The sequence below is a fragment of the Lepidochelys kempii genome, chromosome 10, assembly GCF_965140285.1.
Source record: "Lepidochelys kempii isolate rLepKem1 chromosome 10, rLepKem1.hap1, whole genome shotgun sequence".
NCBI lineage: Eukaryota > Metazoa > Chordata > Testudines > Cheloniidae > Lepidochelys > Lepidochelys kempii.
The window spans coordinates 73,248,675-73,268,989 of NC_136389.1; the positions used below are offsets into that span (position 1 = coordinate 73,248,675).

The 20,315-nt window shown below is 44.7% G+C and overlaps 1 protein-coding gene across 14 annotated transcripts in view; it reads left to right on the plus strand.

The window, feature by feature from the left end:
• CHD2 (chromodomain helicase DNA binding protein 2) overlaps positions 1–20,315 on the plus strand; it is an 86,313-nt gene that overhangs the window by 17,069 nt on the left and 48,929 nt on the right. For 10 of the 14 annotated variants that reach the window (XR_012154055.2, XM_073304225.2, XM_073304226.2 and 7 more), the window contains exons 3-9: positions 1,206–1,437; positions 5,860–5,946; positions 12,320–12,381; positions 13,922–14,044; positions 14,593–14,742; positions 15,582–15,715; positions 16,927–17,152. Coding sequence is in view for 13 of the 14 variants with exons in the window: in XM_073304225.2 (XP_073160326.1) it covers positions 1,206–1,437; positions 5,860–5,946; positions 12,320–12,381; positions 13,922–14,044; positions 14,593–14,742; positions 15,582–15,715; positions 16,927–17,152 (1,014 nt within the window). In the remaining variant the exon portion in view is untranslated. Of the gene's footprint in view, positions 1–1,205; positions 1,438–5,859; positions 5,947–6,992; positions 7,116–12,319; positions 12,382–13,921; positions 14,045–14,592; positions 14,743–15,581; positions 15,716–16,926; positions 17,153–20,315 lie in introns of those variants that run through there. The other 4 variants (XM_073304223.2, XM_073304222.2, XM_073304220.2 and 1 more) reach the window with 4 other exon arrangements.

The window sequence follows — 20,315 nt, forward strand, 5'->3', positions numbered from 1 at the left end:
TCTTCCAGTATTCTAGGCTGTTTACAAACAAAGAATCAAAAGTTAATCTCTTTCCCATTGAGTTTATACTCTTATTTTAACAACATTCTTTTTAGTTTGTTGTAGGGCCAGATGTGATGCCATGATCGCTAACTCTAGCTGCTCTTCTTCACTCTCTGTCATGTGCATAATCTGCTGCGCTGCAATGAGTTTCTCTTCCTCGGTTGGGTTGCGGTTTGAGAGGCTGGGGAAATAGGAAAGGAAATAAAAATTATATTAGTTCTAGGAGAGATGGGCACTGCAGAGTGAGGCCTCTGGTGGCATTACATGAATTGTTGGATTTTTAATCCAGCATGACCTCTGTTCTCTCCCTTTGGATACCTCTGGCGCTACAAATCACATACAAATGAACTGTACGAAAACACTTGGTATCTGTAGTTAAACTCCCATGCCTGATGAACGTTCCTTTTGAATCTAAGAAAATCAGATGCTCCCATTTAGGGCAGACACGGATTCCTCTTGCTGTTTGAGTTGATTAAAAAGACATCTGTTCCAGGCTCCCTAACGTTTTTAATAACACCATAAGAGAAATCCCAGCAGCAGTAATGTAACCATTTCAACAGGAACTCAGCCGGCCAACCACATACAGAAACGCCTTTCCACCACTCCACTGTTAAACTTGCTTTTTCTGGGGCATATCTCATTATTACCACTGAAGCATCTGTTACTGGCCCCTCTCTGAGATGGGATACTAGACCAGGTGGAGCACTGGTCTGATCTGGTATGGTCCTAATTTGGCTGCTAAATTGGAAAGGAATGGAGTTCTATACCAGAGCTCATGCCCACTCATTTTTAATCTGGTGGTGTGACCCATGGAGACTGCATGCCATGCTCCATCTTGCTCTGAGCAGAACAAGTCCTTGCAATGAGAGTGCGCTTCCTTGAGGCAGCTCTTTCTGCAGCCTGTCTTTTCGGTGCTTTAGTTGACCGGAGGTAGGCACTGGATAGTGACATGAAGTCCATCTGCTTCCCTCATGTACCAAACGTGTGTCCTCCACTGGGAGAGCAATTGCATCTGGATGTCACTCTAATGTAGCAGTGCAGAGTATTCTTGTTAGACATGGGGATTTACACCCCTAGTTAGGCTTTTAAAAATGTGCCTAATATTGTACCTTGGATACAGTCGTAGCGCAGTTAAAATTAATTCCTTCTTTCTTTACCATTAGTCACTCAGCATCTGAAGAGGCCTCTGGCTCCGACTCTGCAAGCCAATCTGAAAGCGAGCAGGGGAGCGAACAGGGCAGTGAGCATGGCAGCGAGACAAACAGCAGCTCAGAGTCCTCCGAAAGCCAATCTGAATCTGAAAGCGAGTCAACAGGTTCGAAATCCCAGCAGACCCCACCTGAAACCAAAGAAAAACCAGCCAGCAAGAAGGAAAGGATAGCAGATGTAAAAAAGGTATTGTCCCTGTCACTTTAACTAGCCATATATATATAACCTAACCAGGTACTGTCAAACCCTTGCTCAGAATGAAGGACCAGAGAGCAGTACACTAGCAAAACTGTTGTTGGCCTCCAGGCCACTTTGCCAGCCTTCTCAGAAAAAGGCACCCTCTTGGTGCTGGCTTCCTTGCTCATCTTGTCAGTCACTCCCTGTACATCTCATCCAGCTTGTGTGATGTATGCAAATAGGAGATTCCGTGTGACAGCTTGAGATTTACGCTGTGGGGCTGGGATAGATAGTGACGGGGCTGACTGACAGAATGCAGGAGGCAGATATGAACTGTCAGTAAAAAGGTTTCATTATTTCATCTGGCTTCCCCTCATGTAGGTAAAAGTAGTAAAGCTTCCTAGTGGAACATGCCCAAAGATGGGAACCTGTGCCCAATATTCATGGGAGCCATGTTCCCTTCAGCTCACTATTTTAATTCCATCATTGTGGGTCTAAAAGGAAGTGGATTTCCTGTTGCCTAATTCCTCTGGATCTGTAGTATTCAGCCTTTTCCGTATTGGGCATCCCTCCTCCCAGCTGATCCCCCTCAGTTGTAGCCAGCGTCCTTGTCCCATTTAGCCATATAGGAAGGGTGGGGGACGGCAACTCCCTGACACCTGTTGGTGTACTCACCCTGGTGTCGTGTCGTGACCCCCCAGGTTGAGAACTCATGCTTGGACTAAGTTTTTTATCCTGGTGTGGATACAGCCAGGACTGTAAAACAGCAGATTTATCTGGGTTATTATTCTTAAAGAAATAATCTGGTTATTTGCAGTCTCAATAGTCAAAAGCAGTAGAGAGTGAGTTGGGGGAAAAGAGGGAGGGTGTCCATTAGGGCAGGGGTTCTCAACCTTTTGATTTCTGAGGCCCCCACAACATGCTGTAAAAACTCCCATGTCCCGCTTGTCCCATAACAACTGTTTTTCTGCATATAAAAGCCAGGACCAGCATTAGGAGGTAACAATCAGGGCAACAGCTGGGGGGCCCCACACCGTAGGGAACCCCATGAAGCTAAGTTGCTTAGGCTTCAGCTTCAGCCCTGGGAGGCGGGGCTCGGAGCCCTGGGAGGCGGGGCTCGGAGCCCTGGGTTTCAGCCCCATTCCTTGGGGCTTCGGCTTTCTGCCATGGGCCCCAGCAAGTCTAATGCCGGCCTTGCTTGGCGGAACCCCTGAAACCTGCTTGCGGCCCCCCAGGGGGCTCCATACCCCGCTGCATTTAGGGTGTGGAAACCCAGCAAATGTAGCGGACTTGCAGAAAAGGAGTTAGGTCAGACTAACCAGTCTATACATTTTGTGCTGTATGACTGTATGATTATTGTCATTTGTGGTTTGAAGTCCCAGATTGCGAAGTCCAAGTACAACACATTCACGTAAGTCAGTTCTTGGAGAAAGCTACTTTGTTTGCTAGGTTTTGGGGAAGCATGGTGCCTGAAGCCTAAACTCTTCAAGTGCCTGCAGGGAATAAAACAGTGAATTTTAATTGTTCACAATGGATGTTCCATCTCAGCTGCCTGAGAACCATTATGCTGCCTGCTCGGGTTTTAGTTAAGCCTCGCATGTTAAGAGTGGCAAGGATGGATGTATTTTTTAAGGCAGTAACAGTAACACAAAACTTAACTTTCTGTTTTATTGTTGTTTAGTGGGGGCCGAAGGAAGTTATGTCTCTTCCTTTATGGACTCTTAGCAGCACATCTCTAGAAGATGAACATCAAAACATATCTGAGAAAAAACAGATCCATATGCAGGATTCTAAATAACATACACAAGACATGTAACAGATTGGGGGACTTTCAAATGAGAAAAGTGCCCATCTTCCTTCATTCCTGTAACAGAGGACATTTTGCTTCCTGCCTCTGCTGGGTGTAGCTGTTTGGGGCTATTGGAATTACATCCACTGGACTAACCAGTGCAATGAATTTTTATCATACCGTATTCACCTTACAGCTATGACCAGCGAGACTTCAGTCAGAATTGGGCCCCATTGTGTTGGCGCTGTGCAAACAGATGTGGGAGTCGGTCCCTGCTCTGAAAACCTTTCAATTTAAGAAAGAAAGAGATTTGAATGGGATTTTTTCCTTTGTTTTTTTTTTGTATCAATAGGAAAGTGATTGAACAGGCTTCTGATTTATTTCTGAGTATGTATATGCCCAAGAGGTATATTTTCTACAAGAAACCTCTCCTTTGTAGTGTTTCTTTATAACCACTTGTAAATGTACCAGAACCCCGTGCTGGTGACAGTCCTGCCTTCATCATGCGTTCATCCCAGGTGTCACTTTTGTACCTGTTAGTATATTTAGATATCCTTCTCTTGCTAGTGCTTTTAAGGATACTTGTGGGATGGAGGTGAATATCTTTAGAAGACCATAAAATGGAGATAAAGCCTAATAGGGGCAATAAGGGGTTGCCAGAGTAGACTCAGCAGGCGCATGTAAGCCCAGGTGATGAGATCATTTACGAATTACTAATTCTTGAGGTTTGTCTCTGTCCATTCTGGCTTCAGGTGTCTCACCAACAGTGTTCCCACTAATTTTTCCCATGCATGTGCAGAATTTTATGTGCACCAATATGGAGGCAGGTCTGGGACTGGGGGAGAGGCCCTCTCCCCGCTGCAGCCCTGAGTGCCTGTGTGTTGCTTAATAGGCTGCTGCAGGGCCGCGCAGCGTAGAGGGAACTTACTCACCAATATTAGTGTCCCATGTCATCCACATATCTGTACCTACACCTTCCCTCAGGTTGTAGTTGTCTCCTTTCTCCTCCAAAGGGCCTGGCCGCACAAGTATAACAGACCATACTTTTGTAAGCAGTTTGCAAAACTCTTATTTGACATGGTTACAGCAACATGGTTCTTGGAGCACTACCTGTACCAGTAACAGTGTCTAGCCACAGTGCATTCCGGGAAGATGTGGGCAGGTATGCCATCTGACTTTATAATGGATAGAGTACCTTGGAGGATCTGTGCACAGAATAGCACCAGTACTATATGGGTTAGGGGACATCCTATGTCACAGAATGCTGAGAGGAGGGACTGGCCAAATAGTTATGCAGGCATGGTTGGGGGATCCCATCTACATTGCAAAAACCCAGTGTTTCACCCTGGTTACACGAAGACAATTTGACAGCTTAGGCCTCTGGCAAGCGCAATACATCGTTAGCTGCTATAGTTAACCACATTATGTGTGATACAAGCTGTTTCCAGAGCCAACCATGTTACTAGCTGTTTACAGACTCAGTTAAAAGCTATAGAGGGAGCTTTAGAGGCAGTCAGTACTCCATAAATGCTGTGTTGAGCTGTCAGGATAATGAAAGTCACCTGCACTCAGACAATCAGAAGTCCAGCTGAATTCGATTAGCACAGACCTGCAAGAGTGGGTGGAATTCCTAGCTCTGCAGGAGTTCTTCTCCCTGGGCCCTGCAAGATCCACTTGGCATCTTTGGGATATAAGTGTACACTGATCTACTGGGCTTTCAGGATAGCTGAGGTGACCCGTATGTCATTGAGCTGTTCAGTTAGCTCAATGGGGTTTTCCCTAGGGGAGAAATTGGGGCAGGTGCTTCTGGTCAGAGAGATTTGTCCTTTTGAGCCTGTAGAGTAGTGGTCCCCAAATTTTTCAAGGTCATGTCCCCCCTTACACCTGTTGGTGCCCCCTCCCTTTGGGGGCCGGGAGTGGGGCGGCAGGGTAAGGAGGTAGAGTCTGGGGCTGCAGCTGGGGGTTGGGGCGAGAAGAGAGATGCAGTCGGGGGCTGGGAGCCAGGGTCACGGCTGGGGGCAGGGCCGAAGCGGGGCTGGGTGGCGCTCCCTCCTCACCACTCATGGTGGCTAGTCTGGTCCCTGCTGCGTGTTCCTCCCTGCCCCCACAGTTTCGGGACCTCTGCTGTAGAGCCTCTTGCATAGGGAGAAGTACTGAGCATTGTCACAAGTCTAATGTAAATGGAGTGGGGAATTTTAAAAAGCTTTTCGTCTCTCTAGCTGAAATAAATAGCTCAGTTTGTTCATATGAAAATGCAGAGTTGTTCCTTCTTTGGTTCCTCTTTTGTATTCCAACAGGGACACTTGGAGAGACCGGGTATTCAAATACCTGTCCTTCTACAGCATAAATAAACCTTGAAGTTTTTTTGTAGCTGTGGGAGGGACAACTCAGTATAATAAATGTAGTGGGAGACTGCTGAAATTAAACATGTTATAAAACATTGCTAGGCATATAGTCAAAAATGATCCATGATCCTTTCAGTCATGTTTCATAAGTTTCCATAACTTACCTAACCATCCCTCCCACCAAAAGCCCCGTACCGGTGCCATACTGATTCATCAGAGGTTCACTCTTAAACTTATCTAAAATGATAGCAATAATTGGGGTGAAGCAGGCCTTCTGATGGTCTGTTTATTTTGCAGATGTGGGAAGAATATCCTGATGTTTATGGGGTTAGGAGATCAAACCGAAGCAGACAAGAACCATCGCGATTTAATATAAAAGAAGAGGTAAGAAAAAAAAAAAGATGAGATGAGGGAATATTTAAAATAAAAAAAAAACCACAAAAGAACAAAGGCAGTTCTGATCTGTGTCACCTTTTAAACACTGAGTTCAAGGCAGATTTGTGGAAGCTGGATTTTGCAAATGAAGGTCCCAATCCTGCAGTCCAATCCACTTGGACAGGCTTGTGGAGTCACTGAGCTCTGCAAGGCCATTCAGGTCTCCATGCATGGATCTGATTGCTGGAGTGGGGCCTAATGCAAGTCATGCTCTGTTGTAGAAACGTGGATCAGAGAGAGGGAGTCCGTGTAAAAAACATAAAGGAAACTTCCCAGAAACACCTTACAACAATAAAACAGTCTTTGCTCTATGTCCTCGAGTGGATCACAGTGATTAGTGTGTTTGTGTGTGAGAGTTCAGCTTTATGAACTATCACTTCTTCCCCTCCGTATTGGGGAAAATCTTACATTTGAATTTAATGCGAGGGACAATGAAAGATGAGTTTGTTAGAGTCTGGCAGCCAGAACTTTAAATGATTCCAGCCATCAAAACATACTACAGAAATGGAGAAATTAGCTGCTGTGCTTGTTTCTGTCTACACAGTGCTTTTCATCTGCAGATCTCCAAGGAGGCTAAGCATCATTCTCCCTGTTTTACAGATGGGGAAGCTGAAATGTTCAAAGTTAAGGGCCCTAAAGTGAGCAGCGTGATTTTTTTTCAGAGGGGCAAGGCACCTGTAGCTCGTTTTGGAATCTTCTGAAAATCAGGCCACTTTAGGGGTAGGTGCTTATATATGGGTTTAGACACCAAACAACTAGGTACCAAGGTTTGGAAATTTTGGCCTAAATTACTTTCACTGTCATACAGTGTGTCAGGGAATGGACTCCAGATCTCCTGACTCCTAGTTTGGTAGTTTATCCACTGGATCATGTGATCTGCACCATGCAACTAAACTCAGAAAATTCCAGACTGCTGAATGCCCTGAATAGCAGCAGCAGGAGGTAAGAAGGGCATTTAGCACATAATTGACTTAGCTTTTGTTTTCCTTTTCAAGTTCCGCAAAGTCCAGACTCGCTGGCTGCCTCTCTGTGCGATGCCCCCAGCATGCACTATGCTGGTGATGTCACACCCATCACAGATCTCCGCTGCAGACCAGAGTGCCCTGTAGGGGGCTCAGGTAAGTCCCATCCTTTTTTGTTTTACAATATTACGTGGTTTTGCAAATGTTGTTTTCTTTTCCGATATCTTTAATTCCTTACTATATAAGGTACAGTTTGAAAAAAAAAAATCCAAGATGTAAAAACTTTGCTATACCACACAATATTGTAAAAAACAAAAAAACCCAAAACCTTCAGCCGCCCTCCCACAAAACCCCACTAAAAGAATCCCAATCAAATACAAATCCATACCTTCCCCTCAAAGCAGGGCCAACTGGTTCCTGTAGGGCGACTCCCATCTGCAGCAGAGTCTGATGGAGGGTGTGACTTGGTCACTAGCACAGCGTCGGGGCCTCACAATGAGGAGGAGATCAAAAGTCTTGATTTTGGAGACAAAAAGGTTAAGGGGGGATGGGGAGGATAGTTTATTTATGGCTTGATCCTGCATGGTGCTGAGCATTGTAGTCTCCTACTGAAGTCACTGGGAGCTCATGGTGCTCTGCACATTGTGGGTGGTTGTTAAATTGCGGGGTCAAGCCCATCATCAATGATGTGCTCTGCCCACTTGCTGTTTGGGGTTTCCATCACAATGTAAAGGAGCTTTTTATCTGCCTTCTTTCCTAAAACTTTGGTGTGGCTCTAGTGAAAAGCATTGATCAGGCATCATTGCAGGCTCACATTCTTTCACCAGATGACTTATCTGATTGAGAGGACAGTTCAGTCTCTGGGGACCATTCAGTCATAGGTCTCTCTGCTGAGACTGCCATCAGAGATGGTAACACTGACCTGGGCTAGAAGATCAGGAAGTGAAAGACAAGATTTATATGTTTGTTAAACATCTTTGCAGAGACTTTTAGTAAAACATCCAGGAACTAGAGACTTTTGAAACTGTGTGACAGTGTGCAGGAAGAACCGTGCTCACCCATTAATTCTCTTGGTATTTAACAGAACCACAGTAAGTCACACTCGTGGGAAGTGGGAATTTCACAGCGGGAATTTCACAGCGGTTGCCCTTTGAAAATATTCTAAGGCATTCAGTAAATCAGTATGGGCTAACGGGCATAACTCTTTTGCGATAAGAAAGTTGTCTCATGATTGGAATGGTTAGGAGCCTGCAAAGCTGAGCACTCTTAGCACCCATATAATGAAAGAGAGGACTCTTGTTGTACCACACAACATATATTGCTTTATTTTAAAAAACAATTCAAGAAATTGATTACTTTATTAATTCTCTGACTTATTTTAGTTTTTAAGGTTCAGATACTCCTATTACTATCTAGTGGGATATTCCATCAAGCAAGAAAAAATTAACCTTTTCATCAATCTGGATTCCTCTGCATTTTGAGAGCAGCATAAAAGGACAACTGCAGCAAAGCTAGATGGTTTAAGAACCCAGGGGGTACAGGAAGCCTGAATGATGATCAGCTGTAGAGAGCATTATTGGTGTTAATTCCTTATTAAATTGTTACCACGTGCTTGGGCCAGTACAAGACCCAAAATGAACAAATCCTTGTCTAGAAGAAATTACCACCTAAAACATGATCTGCAGTAGTTACCTGATCTACCATAGTGATTCTTAAACTTTTTAATACTGTGAGGTGAGCCAAAGACTCTGTCATGGGCCATGCCAGGCTGCTTGGTTCTAAGTATTTTATTCTGTGGGCTGTCAGGAAAGTCTCTATTGACCACAACTGTCTAACTGTTCTAACTGTCCCCTGAAGCAAATGGGGAGTTAGCAGAATTAGAGGGTGAGGGATGTGCTTATGGAAGCTACTCCCCTTGTGGGGCTGGGGTTTTTTGTTGTTGTTACAGCCAACTATGCAGCCACGTTGAAGCACTGCCCCGGCAGAACTTTAACATTGGTAGTGAAGACATACCCTTAGAAAGAGTGTGTGCAACAAAATGGTATTGTTGTTCTCTTCCAAACTGGATCCTTTTCTAACCCAAATTCCTGTGGCGAGAGTTTGACCGAATAAACTTAGCCCATTTTATTCATGTTTTATCAAAAGACGAAGCAAAAAAATAGATGTGGTGAGGAAAGGGATAAAACCGTTGCTTGAAAAGGATCCCAAACCGGGGGCGGGGAAGGGGAGAATTACAGCATACTTTAAATAGTTGAGTGAGAAGGAAAGATCGCTAATGAAGGGCAAGAATGCATCCTATAGAGGTTTTTTAACCAAGCTTTATTCTTGGCAAAATAATAGCGAATCGATATCTAGTAGTGGTTCATACATTTTTCTGCAATGACAGGACTGAAATCCATGGTTTGGATTCTGCTTAAACTTTGTTGCAATGATATGGTTCATCATGTTTATCAGCCTGATTTACCAGATTGTTTTTTTTATTTTTAATTTTATGTTGATCGCAGTCAGATGGCACAATGCACGGATTCACAAACACAAGTTCACTACAAAATATTGTCACAGATAAAACTGTCTCAGATCATAGGGAGAGTTTTTCAAACAGTTGGATACAGTGCAAATAAGAAAAGAAACCAATGAGAGGGAAGATGGAAAAAGATTGAAGTAAAGGAATAGGAAGAAAGTGGAAGTGAGGGGTGCATTCTCCAGCGTCCATGAGCTGTCTCCTGAATGAACATTTCAGCTTACGCTGTTTCACAAAGTTCTTGTATTAATGTCACTGAAGTATAAGCTTTGTTTGGTTGTTCCCTGCATTGTGACATCGGGCTGGATCATGCACTGGGCTGCAGGTGCTCACACCTCACTGGAGGATTCAACCCCTTGCAGCTTCCAGCCTGCGCAGTATTAGCTCTCAGGTTGTGATATGCTCTCAGGTTGTGGTATGAGAAATAGTACACCAAATTGGGTATACCTGGAATATTAATATCCCCTCATGCCTTCCCCAAACCAAATAATGGAGGCCAAATCCATGTTTCAGAGAGGAAGGTAGAGAAAATATCTTTGCTGGGTGTTCTCTCCCGGGAGGTTTTAAAAAATTATTGCACTGGAAGGCTTAATCCTCAAGAGCTCGTGATAAGGTACGGTATGGTTGGGTGGGTGGTGCAAATCGGAGTGCCAGCATACGAACAGTGGACGCCATCTTTGGGTGTGTCAGCACTTTGAGCTTGGGGTGTAATTCCCCGCTTGAGGAGACATACCTGCACTAGCTCTGCTTGAATTAGCATGGTTTACGATCGCGTTGCTGTGGTGGTGGGTGAGGCCAGCCACTCTGTATGAGATGCTAGGCGTGTTCTTGTGGTGTCTAGCCCCTTCCCACTGCTCGCGCTGCTGAGGATATATGGTATCTGTAGCATGCTAGCTTGATCAAAGCTGGTTGTGGGTCTGTCTCCTGGAGCTGCGAATTACAGCCCCAGCTTGAAGCGGCCCTTTCTGAATGACAAACCAAAACGATGGTCAGTTGTGACATGTCTATATATTGCAGCAAAAAGCAGTTTCCAGAGGAAGATTACAAATCAGCAAAATGCATAGAACAAATCATCTTTGCATCTCTTTCTGTAATTCTAATATGATCTTGAGAAATTTCTCATTGGATTCTGTGTCTCCCCCCCCCCACACACACACACTGATATGGGTGCATTGTGTTTTATATGTGTGTGTCAAGTGCACTAGACAGGGCGGTTTGTTCATGTGGGAGTGCCCTGTATCTGATAACCTGCTTATATGACTGGACCATGTTAAATAAAACAGGGTTTGGTGCGTGAATCGGTTGTCTTTTTTTATATTACCTCTGAGTTAATGACACCTTGGTAAAAAAAGTATTACAGCGATAGTCAGAGAATACATCTGAAGCTAAGAGCTAATCAGGAGGGATGACTTGATTTCAGGGTATTGGAGTGTGCAGATTAAGAAGCATGAATGCAGCTTTTTCTCAATCATCCAATTGCTGTCTTGTTGAGGGAGTAGAGAACAATAAAATACAGACACATGATTCTAGTGGAGAGAATAACCTTTTTAAAGAAAGTTTCTTCCCTTTATTTTTCTCCCATACAAGATTTCTTGGTTCTGGCTGGGAACTGGAGGACTAAGAACTTCATGGTTTTAACTTAACTGTACTGTTTTTACATTCGTAAAATGTGCCCATCAGACACTTAGTTCACATTCATAATTGTAAATAACAAAACACTCAAGTTGTAATGATCAGTGACCTGCCCTGTAAATGGAACTAAACACAATTTTGCCAACCCCAAATGTTCAGAAATCGTGAGTCAGGCCCCAAAAACTCATGAGATTTTTTTTTTTCTTAAGAAAGGGTTCTTTCTCATTGCTGTCTTGTTTTTGCAGCTTTAAGACATGCCAGGGTCACATTTTCCAGGTTTTTCTCTGCAAACACTAGGGTGGGCTAGAAACTTTTTTTTTTAAATGAAAATAGGAATATTTTCATGTAGCTTAAGATTCTCATGTAATTGCATGGCTCCAGGAGCTAGGCCTTCAAGAAAAACACCAGCTGTCATGAGGCACATGATAAAACCCTGAGCGCTGACAACACTGTAAACATGTTCTCCACCAACATGTCTTCAGTCAAAAGCCTGAAACAGTAGATCTACCTTACGCTGGGCCCTGAAAGAGAGCAAGATTTGGCTCTGACTGACCAAAGAACACCGGGTCATACCCTTCCACCCCCACTCTCACACACTAGGAATGATTTTCAACCTTCAAATCTAGGAACTCTTCGTAAAAGCATCGCGGCCTATCATCTTTCTTCTACAGTGCATATGATCTCTAGGACCCTAGCAGTGCATGACTTCATAGATTAAACTTGCCATTTGAAGTGCACCCTGAAGTAAGTTAGAAGCAAATGTACGCTTTGGAGAGTAGGTGTAATGTGAACCTTGCAGCTGCCACCACTAAGTACACAGGCATTGGTTGTCACTAGAAGTTGATCATTAGTCGTAGGTGGTTTGTAGCCTGTCCCTTCCGGAGGCTCCAGAACTGCAAGATGCATGTTACCCTAGAGCTTTTCACCCTTTTTTCTGAGTTGCATTTGTAATCCCTCATCCTCTGAAAGCAATTGCACTAACCTTGTGACCACTGTCTACAGAATCCAAAGTTAATGGTGTTGGGTAGCTGGTCACCTTTATTAAGTGGTATGGTTGCACAATAGTGTCATGTTTTAATGCTAGCATTGCAGCAAGGGATAGTCCTTGGGCTGCTTTGAAGCTTAGACCATGTGTGTGTTTCAGTGGCTTCTTAAAGGAAAGAATATGGAGTGAAGTCTACAACCTGATCTTTTCTTTTAATTAAAGGCAAGTAGTGAATCTGAAAATGAAAGCCCAAAAAGAAGAGGCCAGAAGCAAATGAGAAAACCGTAAGTCTCTATGGAGAGGGTTTTGAATTGATAAGGTTTTATTCTAAATTTTAACAGACAGTTGGCATTCAGCTATGTTTGAGGGACACTGTAAAGATAAACATACATAAAAATCATGTAATCGGTTTTCATTAATAACACTTCAAATTATAAAACCTGAAACAACTTGTAAAACAACCTGCCATTTATAAATCTGTTTGTTTACTTTTTTGCGCTTTACTCAACTTCAGCAGGGAGCTGGTCAGCTTCGCTTTCTGCTGCTAGTTGGTTTCACCTCTTTTGGCTCTTTCATGCACTAGTTTAATGCTTATGTTTTTCAGGTTTCCAGCACTGGAAAGAAAACTTAAAGTTCTGAGCCCCTAAAAAAATAATTTTGATTAGAGATATTTGCATGGTTTTTTGGTCTTCATATTAGGTTTTATATTATTCTCTTATAAAATAAAATAAACTTCTGAAGAGCTCTCATGTTGTAAAATAACCCCCCCCCCATCTGCTTGACGGTATTCCTTTACATTCATGTAATGTCACCTTTTCCATTCAACATGTTCGTACAGGCTTGTCTTCCCAATAAAAAGAGAATTTCACCCTTGTGAAAGCACACACAATCTAGTTCCTTTTCTTATGCTCTTAAAAATCTTTAAGCATCTAGAGTTTTAAATAATTTGTATGTGACCTGATACAATAAGGAGCAACAGAATAAGGTTCTGTGAGAACCTAGAATATATATGTGAATGTGCCGTAACGTAGACCAGGGGTTCTCAACCTTTTCCTTCCTGAGCCTGCCTCCCCCAACGTGCTATAAAAATTCCATGGCCCACTTGTGCCACAACTGTTTTTCTGCATATAAAAGCTAGGACCAGTGTTAAGGGGAAGCAAGCCGGACAGCTGCCTGGGACCCCATGCCACAGGGGGCCCCGTGCAGCTAAGTTACTCAGGTTTCAGCCCCATGAGGTGTGGCTTCGGCTTTCTGCCCTGGACCCCAGCAAGTCTAATGCCAGCCCTGCTTAGCAGACCCCCTGAAACCTGCTCACGACCCCCCAGGGGGCCCTGGATCCCTGGTTGAGAACCACTGACGTAGACCACACTCACTATTCCAAAGCCAATGCTTTTCCGAAATATGTAGGCAGTAGTCTTAGAAACCACTCTTAGGGTTCCCCAGATAAGCTCAGAATGCATAAATAAATATTAAAAATAAAATGGAGTGCTTACATTTCAAGTTGTAAGAAATGGCAGCTCTATTAAATGTACCATATTACTATGTTTCCAGCATTGCTTTGACTTTAGAAAATGCATAACTAGATTGGGTAAAGTCTCGGTGATTGAGGTATAGGGCTAGAAGTAGGGAATCACAACATGAAACGCAGGTGCTTTCCCTCATTACCAGTGCTGAACAAGTGATTATATTGCAGTTCCAGTGTTGAACTTTCTGTGTCCTGGAGCTCATGTGTTGGCATTTAAACCTGACGACTTGAATCTTTGTTTAGCCAGCCAATGGCGTTGAAGTTCCAGTATCCCTCCTGACTTCTGTTTTTGTCCCTAGAGGTAAATGGAAAAGGGAGGCTTCTGGGGAAGAGGAGGATGAAAACGGTGCGGAGCAAGGCTCCAGTGCAGAAAGTGAACCAGAACAGAAGAAAGTTAAAGCCAGGAGACCAGTCCTGAGAAGGTGAGGAGGGATTGAATTTACTTTCCTTTTTATATTGTATGTCTCTTTAACTTCCAGTGCTTTTAAAGGTACCCAGTAAGTGACACTCCATAGGAAATTGCTGTGGGAGCAGGTGTGTGTTCTGGGAGCAGCCAAGGGACAAATTAACAGTCAGCCAAAGTGTGCAATAGCCTCCTGGGGGAAGCGGTTGGAAACCTCATCCTCTGAGTAATTTATTAAATGACTGGCTAATATGCAGAAGGGACCAGTCCTGCCCTGAATGGAGAGGGCATTGTCTACATGCCCATACTGATCTTTTCCCTCGTTGTTATCCTCACTTATTCTGTGGCCTGATTCTCCTCTCATGTGAAACTGGTATACATTGGTGTAACTCTGCTGATGTTAGTGGAGTTGTTCCTGATTTACACTGGTGTACATGAGAGGCAATTCAGGCTTTAGGCGTCTAATGTTTGGGATATACACTTCCTTGTGGACTGCGAAGGCCTGCTGAAATGCACTCCTTGTGTACAATGCACTGTATTATATCTTTTTATCAATACTCATTTTAGAGCAGTGGTCAAAGCCAGTGTTAAAAAGCCCCACAAGCCCCAACGTGGTAAGAGGAGAAAGAAACAAGACTCGTCTGAAGATGAAGATGATGATGAAGACGATGAGACTCCCAAAAGGCAAACCCGGCGCAGAGCGGCTAAAAATGTCAGGTACTGCAGGGGTTTTGAGCTACGTAGTCATCAGAGCTGAGGCTTAGAAGTCAGGATACCTGGTTAATGTCAGACTTGCTGTGTGATTTGGAGCAAGGCAAGGAGTACCCTGCAGGCAAACCTCTACGCTGTGTGGAACTCCACTGTCTCTTGTGTTGGGTTCTCTTTACAGGATCGGGTTCTTGGTCATTTAACCTCTTGATAGCTCATTGTATCCATTTACTATAAAGCATACAGTACTTGCTTACTACCTCAGATGGGTTTTGGGTGGTTTAGTTAATGTTTCTAAGATGCTTTGAGATCAGAGTAAAGATGCTATAGAAGTGCAAAGTATTAACAGAAATGGATGCAAAATTACCAGATGCAGATACTTGTCAGTAGCTAAAAGCTTGTAAAAGATGAGATACGGGTTCCCAGCATCTGGTGGACACCTATTGAAGCAGTGAACGTATTATTATTCTCATGCTTCAGGGAATAGACCAGCCTCTCACCAGCGAGGGATAGAAAGAAACATTCCCTGTAAGCAGGTTATTCCATAATTGCTTACTGCAGGGGTTTTTACCTCCTGAAGCAGCTGCTACTGTCAGAGGCAGGAGACTGAACTAGATGAACCACTGGTCTGATCTTGTATAACTATCCGTGTTTTTTTAAGAGGTAGAGAGTAAACTTTTAGCCAAGCTGAATGGCTTATCTGAGAAACTCGAGCAATGTATTACACAGTCAAACCCAACATAAATGCTGGAGGGGCTTGCCTGTGCCATGCCATGCTGTGTGCGTATGGCTTTAGATTTAAGGAAAGACGAGAGCTTTTTATCAGCTTGGTATTTGGTCTTGTGCAGTTACAAAGAAGATGATGATTTTGAGACGGATTCCGATGACCTGATTGAGATGACCGGGGAAGGGACCGATGAACAGCAGGACAACAGCGAGACCATTGAGAAAGTCATGGACGTCAGGGTTGGAAAGAAAGGAGGTGTGTAGCTTTGAGAGTCAGACTAGGATTCTGGGTCTAGTCACATCCATGCTCTGGTTCTCCTGCACTGGTGTAATGCTGCTGAAGTGTTTGGGTTTCCACTACTGGAGAAGGATTTTTAAATTTCCTTCTCCATGTGTTTGTTGGCCCCCCTCAAAGAATTCTAGTAGATTGGTGAGGCATGATTTATTTCCCTTTACAAAAGTTGTGTTGACTCTTCCCAGACACATTGTGCTCATCTGGGTGTCTGATAATTCTGTTCTTTAATTGGTTTCAATCAATTTGCATGGTACTGAAGTTAGGCTTACCAGCCTGTAATTGCCAGGATTGCCCCTGGAGCCTTTTAAAAAGACTGGTGTTACTTTAGCTATCCTCCATCATCTGGTACAGAGGCTGATTTTAAGCAGTTGGTTACATACCACAGTTAGTTGTTCTGCAGTTTCATATTTGAATTCCTTCAGAACTCCTGCGTGAATATCATCTGGTCCTGGCAACTTATTACTGTTTAATACAGTGGTTCTTAAACTTTTGTACTGGTGACCCCTTTCACATACCAAGCTTCTGAGTGCGACCCTCCCCCCCCATGAATAAAAAACACTTTTTAATATATTTAACACCATTATAAATGCTGAAGGCGAAGCGGGGTTTGGGGTGGAGACAGACAGCTCAGGACCCCTCATGTAATAATCTTGTGACCCCCTGAGGGGTCCCGACCCCCAGTTTGAGAACCCCTGGTTTAATATAATCAATTTATTCCAAAACCACCTCTTTTGACACCTCAGTCTGGGACAGTTCCTCAGATTTGTCACCTAAAAAGAATGGCTCAGGAGTGGGAATCTCCCTCACCTCCTCTACAGTGAAGACCGATGAGAAGAATTCATTTAACTTCTCCACAATGGCCTTGTCTTCCTTGAGTGCTTCTTTAGCACCTCAATCGTCCAGTGGCCCCACTGATTGTTCGGCAGGCTTCCTGTTTCTGATGTACTTAAAAAAAAAAAAAAATTTCTAAGGGGCATTTTGTGTCGAGAGATACTTCTGTATGGTTATAGTAGGATCAGGGGCTCTGTGGGATGTTTTGTGGGATGTGCTGCCATAAAAGACGCACTAGCTAGAAAAACAACTCCCTGCTTCAACTCTGTTCAGTTTATTTCAGTGCCTGGCTAACAAAAGCACCAATTGCAAACTAATTTAATTGGCAACTTTTTTTTCAGCCACTGGTGCTTCTACCACTGTGTATGAGACTGAGGCCAACGGCAACCCCAGCGCTGACTTTGACCCTGAAAAGGATGAGGGAGAGGTTCAATACTTGATCAAGTGGAAGAGCTGGTCGTACATTCACAGCACGTGGGAGAGTGAAGAGTCCCTGCAACAGCAGAAGGTGAAGGGCCTGAAAAAACTAGAGAACTTCAAGAAAAAAGAGGATGAAATCAAACAATGGTACGTTTTGCCTAAGACAAAAATCAGTGTGGAGCCTTGCTTAGGAGGTTCTTCAATAGCAGGGGCCACCTGAGCTTTGCCCAAGTGGCGGCTGTTCAGACAACTTGCCAGAAGTTCATGCTGGATCACTGTTGTCATCTTCAATAAGGAGGGATATTGCTAGTCGTTACGGAAAATTGAAAAGCCTGAGAATTTCCTCTTGTTTGCACCTCCCTCGCCCCAGCTGGGTTTCCTCCTGCAAAACCTATCAAGCTGAGGATAGGGTTCCAGAACTGTTTTCTTTGGCGCCCAACTGGACAAGACAAATCTCTCTTCTGTTCAACATAAGTTCGTGGGTATTGTGCTTGTGGCCATGATGTAAGGCAGATTGGAGGCCGTGCTCAGGGGCTTAGAAATCGTCCAAATCTGAATATTGGGCCAAGTGCCAGAGGACTAGTCACATATGGATGCAGTGTGCGGAGGCTGCAGGTCCCAGCCAATGGGGGTGCCTGCGCACCTGTGTAGCTGCATTCCAATCAAGACGAAACAGTACATGCTGGGACAACAGTCCACATCTTTGTACTGAAAAAGGGGGCAGCCGCAGGCCACGTGGCTCAATCTTGGCTCACAAGTTGCTTCTTGGCTGCCCTGGTTGAGCAGAAATTCAGGGCTTGACTACACTCAGTTTTTATACCAGCTTAACTCTGTCGGTTTAGAAACAGAGCATGCCCTAGTGTGGCTGCAGGTATATCTGTATAAAAGCCCTTACATGGGGTTAGCGTATTTAGGTAAGGGTCTAAACTGGTGGAGCTTAGTCAGCACAAAAACTACGCAAGGCTGCTCTAGCTGAGAACATTTATAGAGTCGCTTAATGCAGTGCTTCCCACTGCTGACCCCTGGGTTGTTAAGATGCAGGCTGTGTCTACCCTGCAGCTGGGACCAGGCCTCCCAGCTTGGGCAGGTAGACACAAGTGGAGCTAGCTCACTGAAGTTAGCCATGTGGATGTTACGGCTTGGGCAGCAGCTGGGGTTCTCAAGCCCACTCAGCCTCTGGGCTGCACCTGGGTGGCTAGCCCAAGCTTCTGCTGCAATGTCCATGCTACTATTTTTAATGCGCTAGCTCAAGGGAAGCTAGCGTGAGTCTGCCTACTGGGGCACTGAGGCTCACTCCCAGCCGCAGCGTGGCTAAACCCTCAGATATGGGAGAGACAAATGTAACTGTCGCATGATACAGCACAAATAGGCAATTAGACATAGTACTAAAAATATGTCTTCCCATGTCGTGTGCAATGGTCACACTTTAAAAACTTGCCAGTTTTGTCTTAGAGATGGTTTATTTCCAAATTTGCAAAATTCTCTCTCCTTTCGACAGAAAATCCCTGGGCTATTACAGGTAGGGAGGTGACGTTGATATCTAAGGCAATTGGCAAGGTTTACAGGGCAATCTCTGTATATGTTTTGCAATGTGATGTTTAGTTTGCAGAGTGCTGATTTTATTTAAGGGGTAGGTTGTTTTTGGAGCCAAGCCTTACTGCACTAACGGGATCTCTGGATCAGTGTATGTCCAACTGATGCTGGTAGAAGCCATTCATGTGTGTTAAGGGGAGACATCCCTATCTCAAGAAGTATTAAACCTGGAAAAATGGTGAACTGGTCAGTTTCTGATGCATTAACTCAGTGGTGAGCTTTCGACATGAACTTGCGGTAAGCCATAACCAGTGGTAAAATTTTGCAAAAAGTACTCTAAGCAACGTTCTTTCTTTATACTGAGCAGGCTACAAACTCCACAGTGTACTACATTTATTTGCCTTTGGGAAAACTTACACTTTTTTTTTTTTTTTTAAGTCTTCTTACGCTGAACTAACTCGGTGGGGGTGGCGAGGGGGTGGTCTCTCCCAGTGTCGCATATCTGTGGGGTCCCAGAAGGAAGCCATTTGCTCTGTAGGAGCAACCTTAGAAGTCTGTGTGAGTGGGTCTGACTGACTTTCCCCTAGGCTTGGGGTGTCAGACCCTCCACCAGTTGCTCCCAGGAAGGAGCCCAAGCTGCAGTTCCCTCCTCCATTGCCTCGTGACATCAGCAACTGCTGTGTCGCTGGAAACCAAATGTGCAGGTGTGGGATGCCGTGGCTCTGTCAGGCCACAGTTGTTGAGCCTCTGCTCACCCAGGCTGGCACTGCAGAGCTGGGCCCCTCACCTGAGCTTCTGCATGAGGGGCATCCTCCCTCAACAGCACCGCTGCCGCCACTGCGTCCTGGCTGGGCCAAGCGCAGTGTCCCCCCAAGACCAGAAGCGCTTTCGCTCCCCCTTGCAGCAAGGAGTGAGACCTCATGTACCCTGTTAGTGGGCAGAGAACTGCAGGCAGAGCAGGGTCTTAAATGGCCACCCCATGTCCCTGCTGGAGCTCTAAGAGGAGATGTGAGCCAGTTTCTCACCTGCACAATATATACAAGGTTGTGGCGAGGTCGTATGTGCGTGCTGTTTACAGGGAACATTGACCCTAAGTCCTGTTTTCGAAGGTGATTGAGGCAGTTGGGCATCTAAATGCCAGTGACTTTCAGTGAGACTTAGAGTCTGTCTGCATTGCAGTGAGGTGTGTGACAGCAGCACGTGGACATACCTGAGCTAGGTTTGATGGAGGCAACTAGAACAGCAACAGCAATAAGGCTGTGGCAGCACCGGCTAGCTGCTCAGGGACATACCCAGGGCTTGTACAGCCCATGCTGCTGTCAGTCTGAGCTAGCTCACGCTTCTGATTGCGGTGCAGACGTAGCCTAAGTCTCCTACGTGCCGAAGTCACTATTGAAAAGGGGACTTAAGCTCCTTGGTCCTGTAAGTCCTGTTGAAAATGTTACCCCATGCCCCTGTCAGAGAATAGATCTTCAAGTAGAAGAGACGCCTGTGAGGTTTCTTCGTGTGGGAGCTGCGAGCCTGTTGGCAACTTCATAGAAATGTAGGGCTGGAAGGGACCTCAAGACACCAAGTCCAGCCCCCTGTGCTGTGGCAGGTCCAAGTAAATCTATACCATCCCTGGCAGGTGTTTGGTGGGTTTTAAGAACAGGCTGGACAATGACTGGGATTCCACAACCTCCTTTGGAAGCCTATTCCAAAGCTTAACTACCTTTATTGTTAGGTTAGATAACGGGAAAACCTTTCGATGTCTCCTTTGTTTTAGATTAAGGCCATT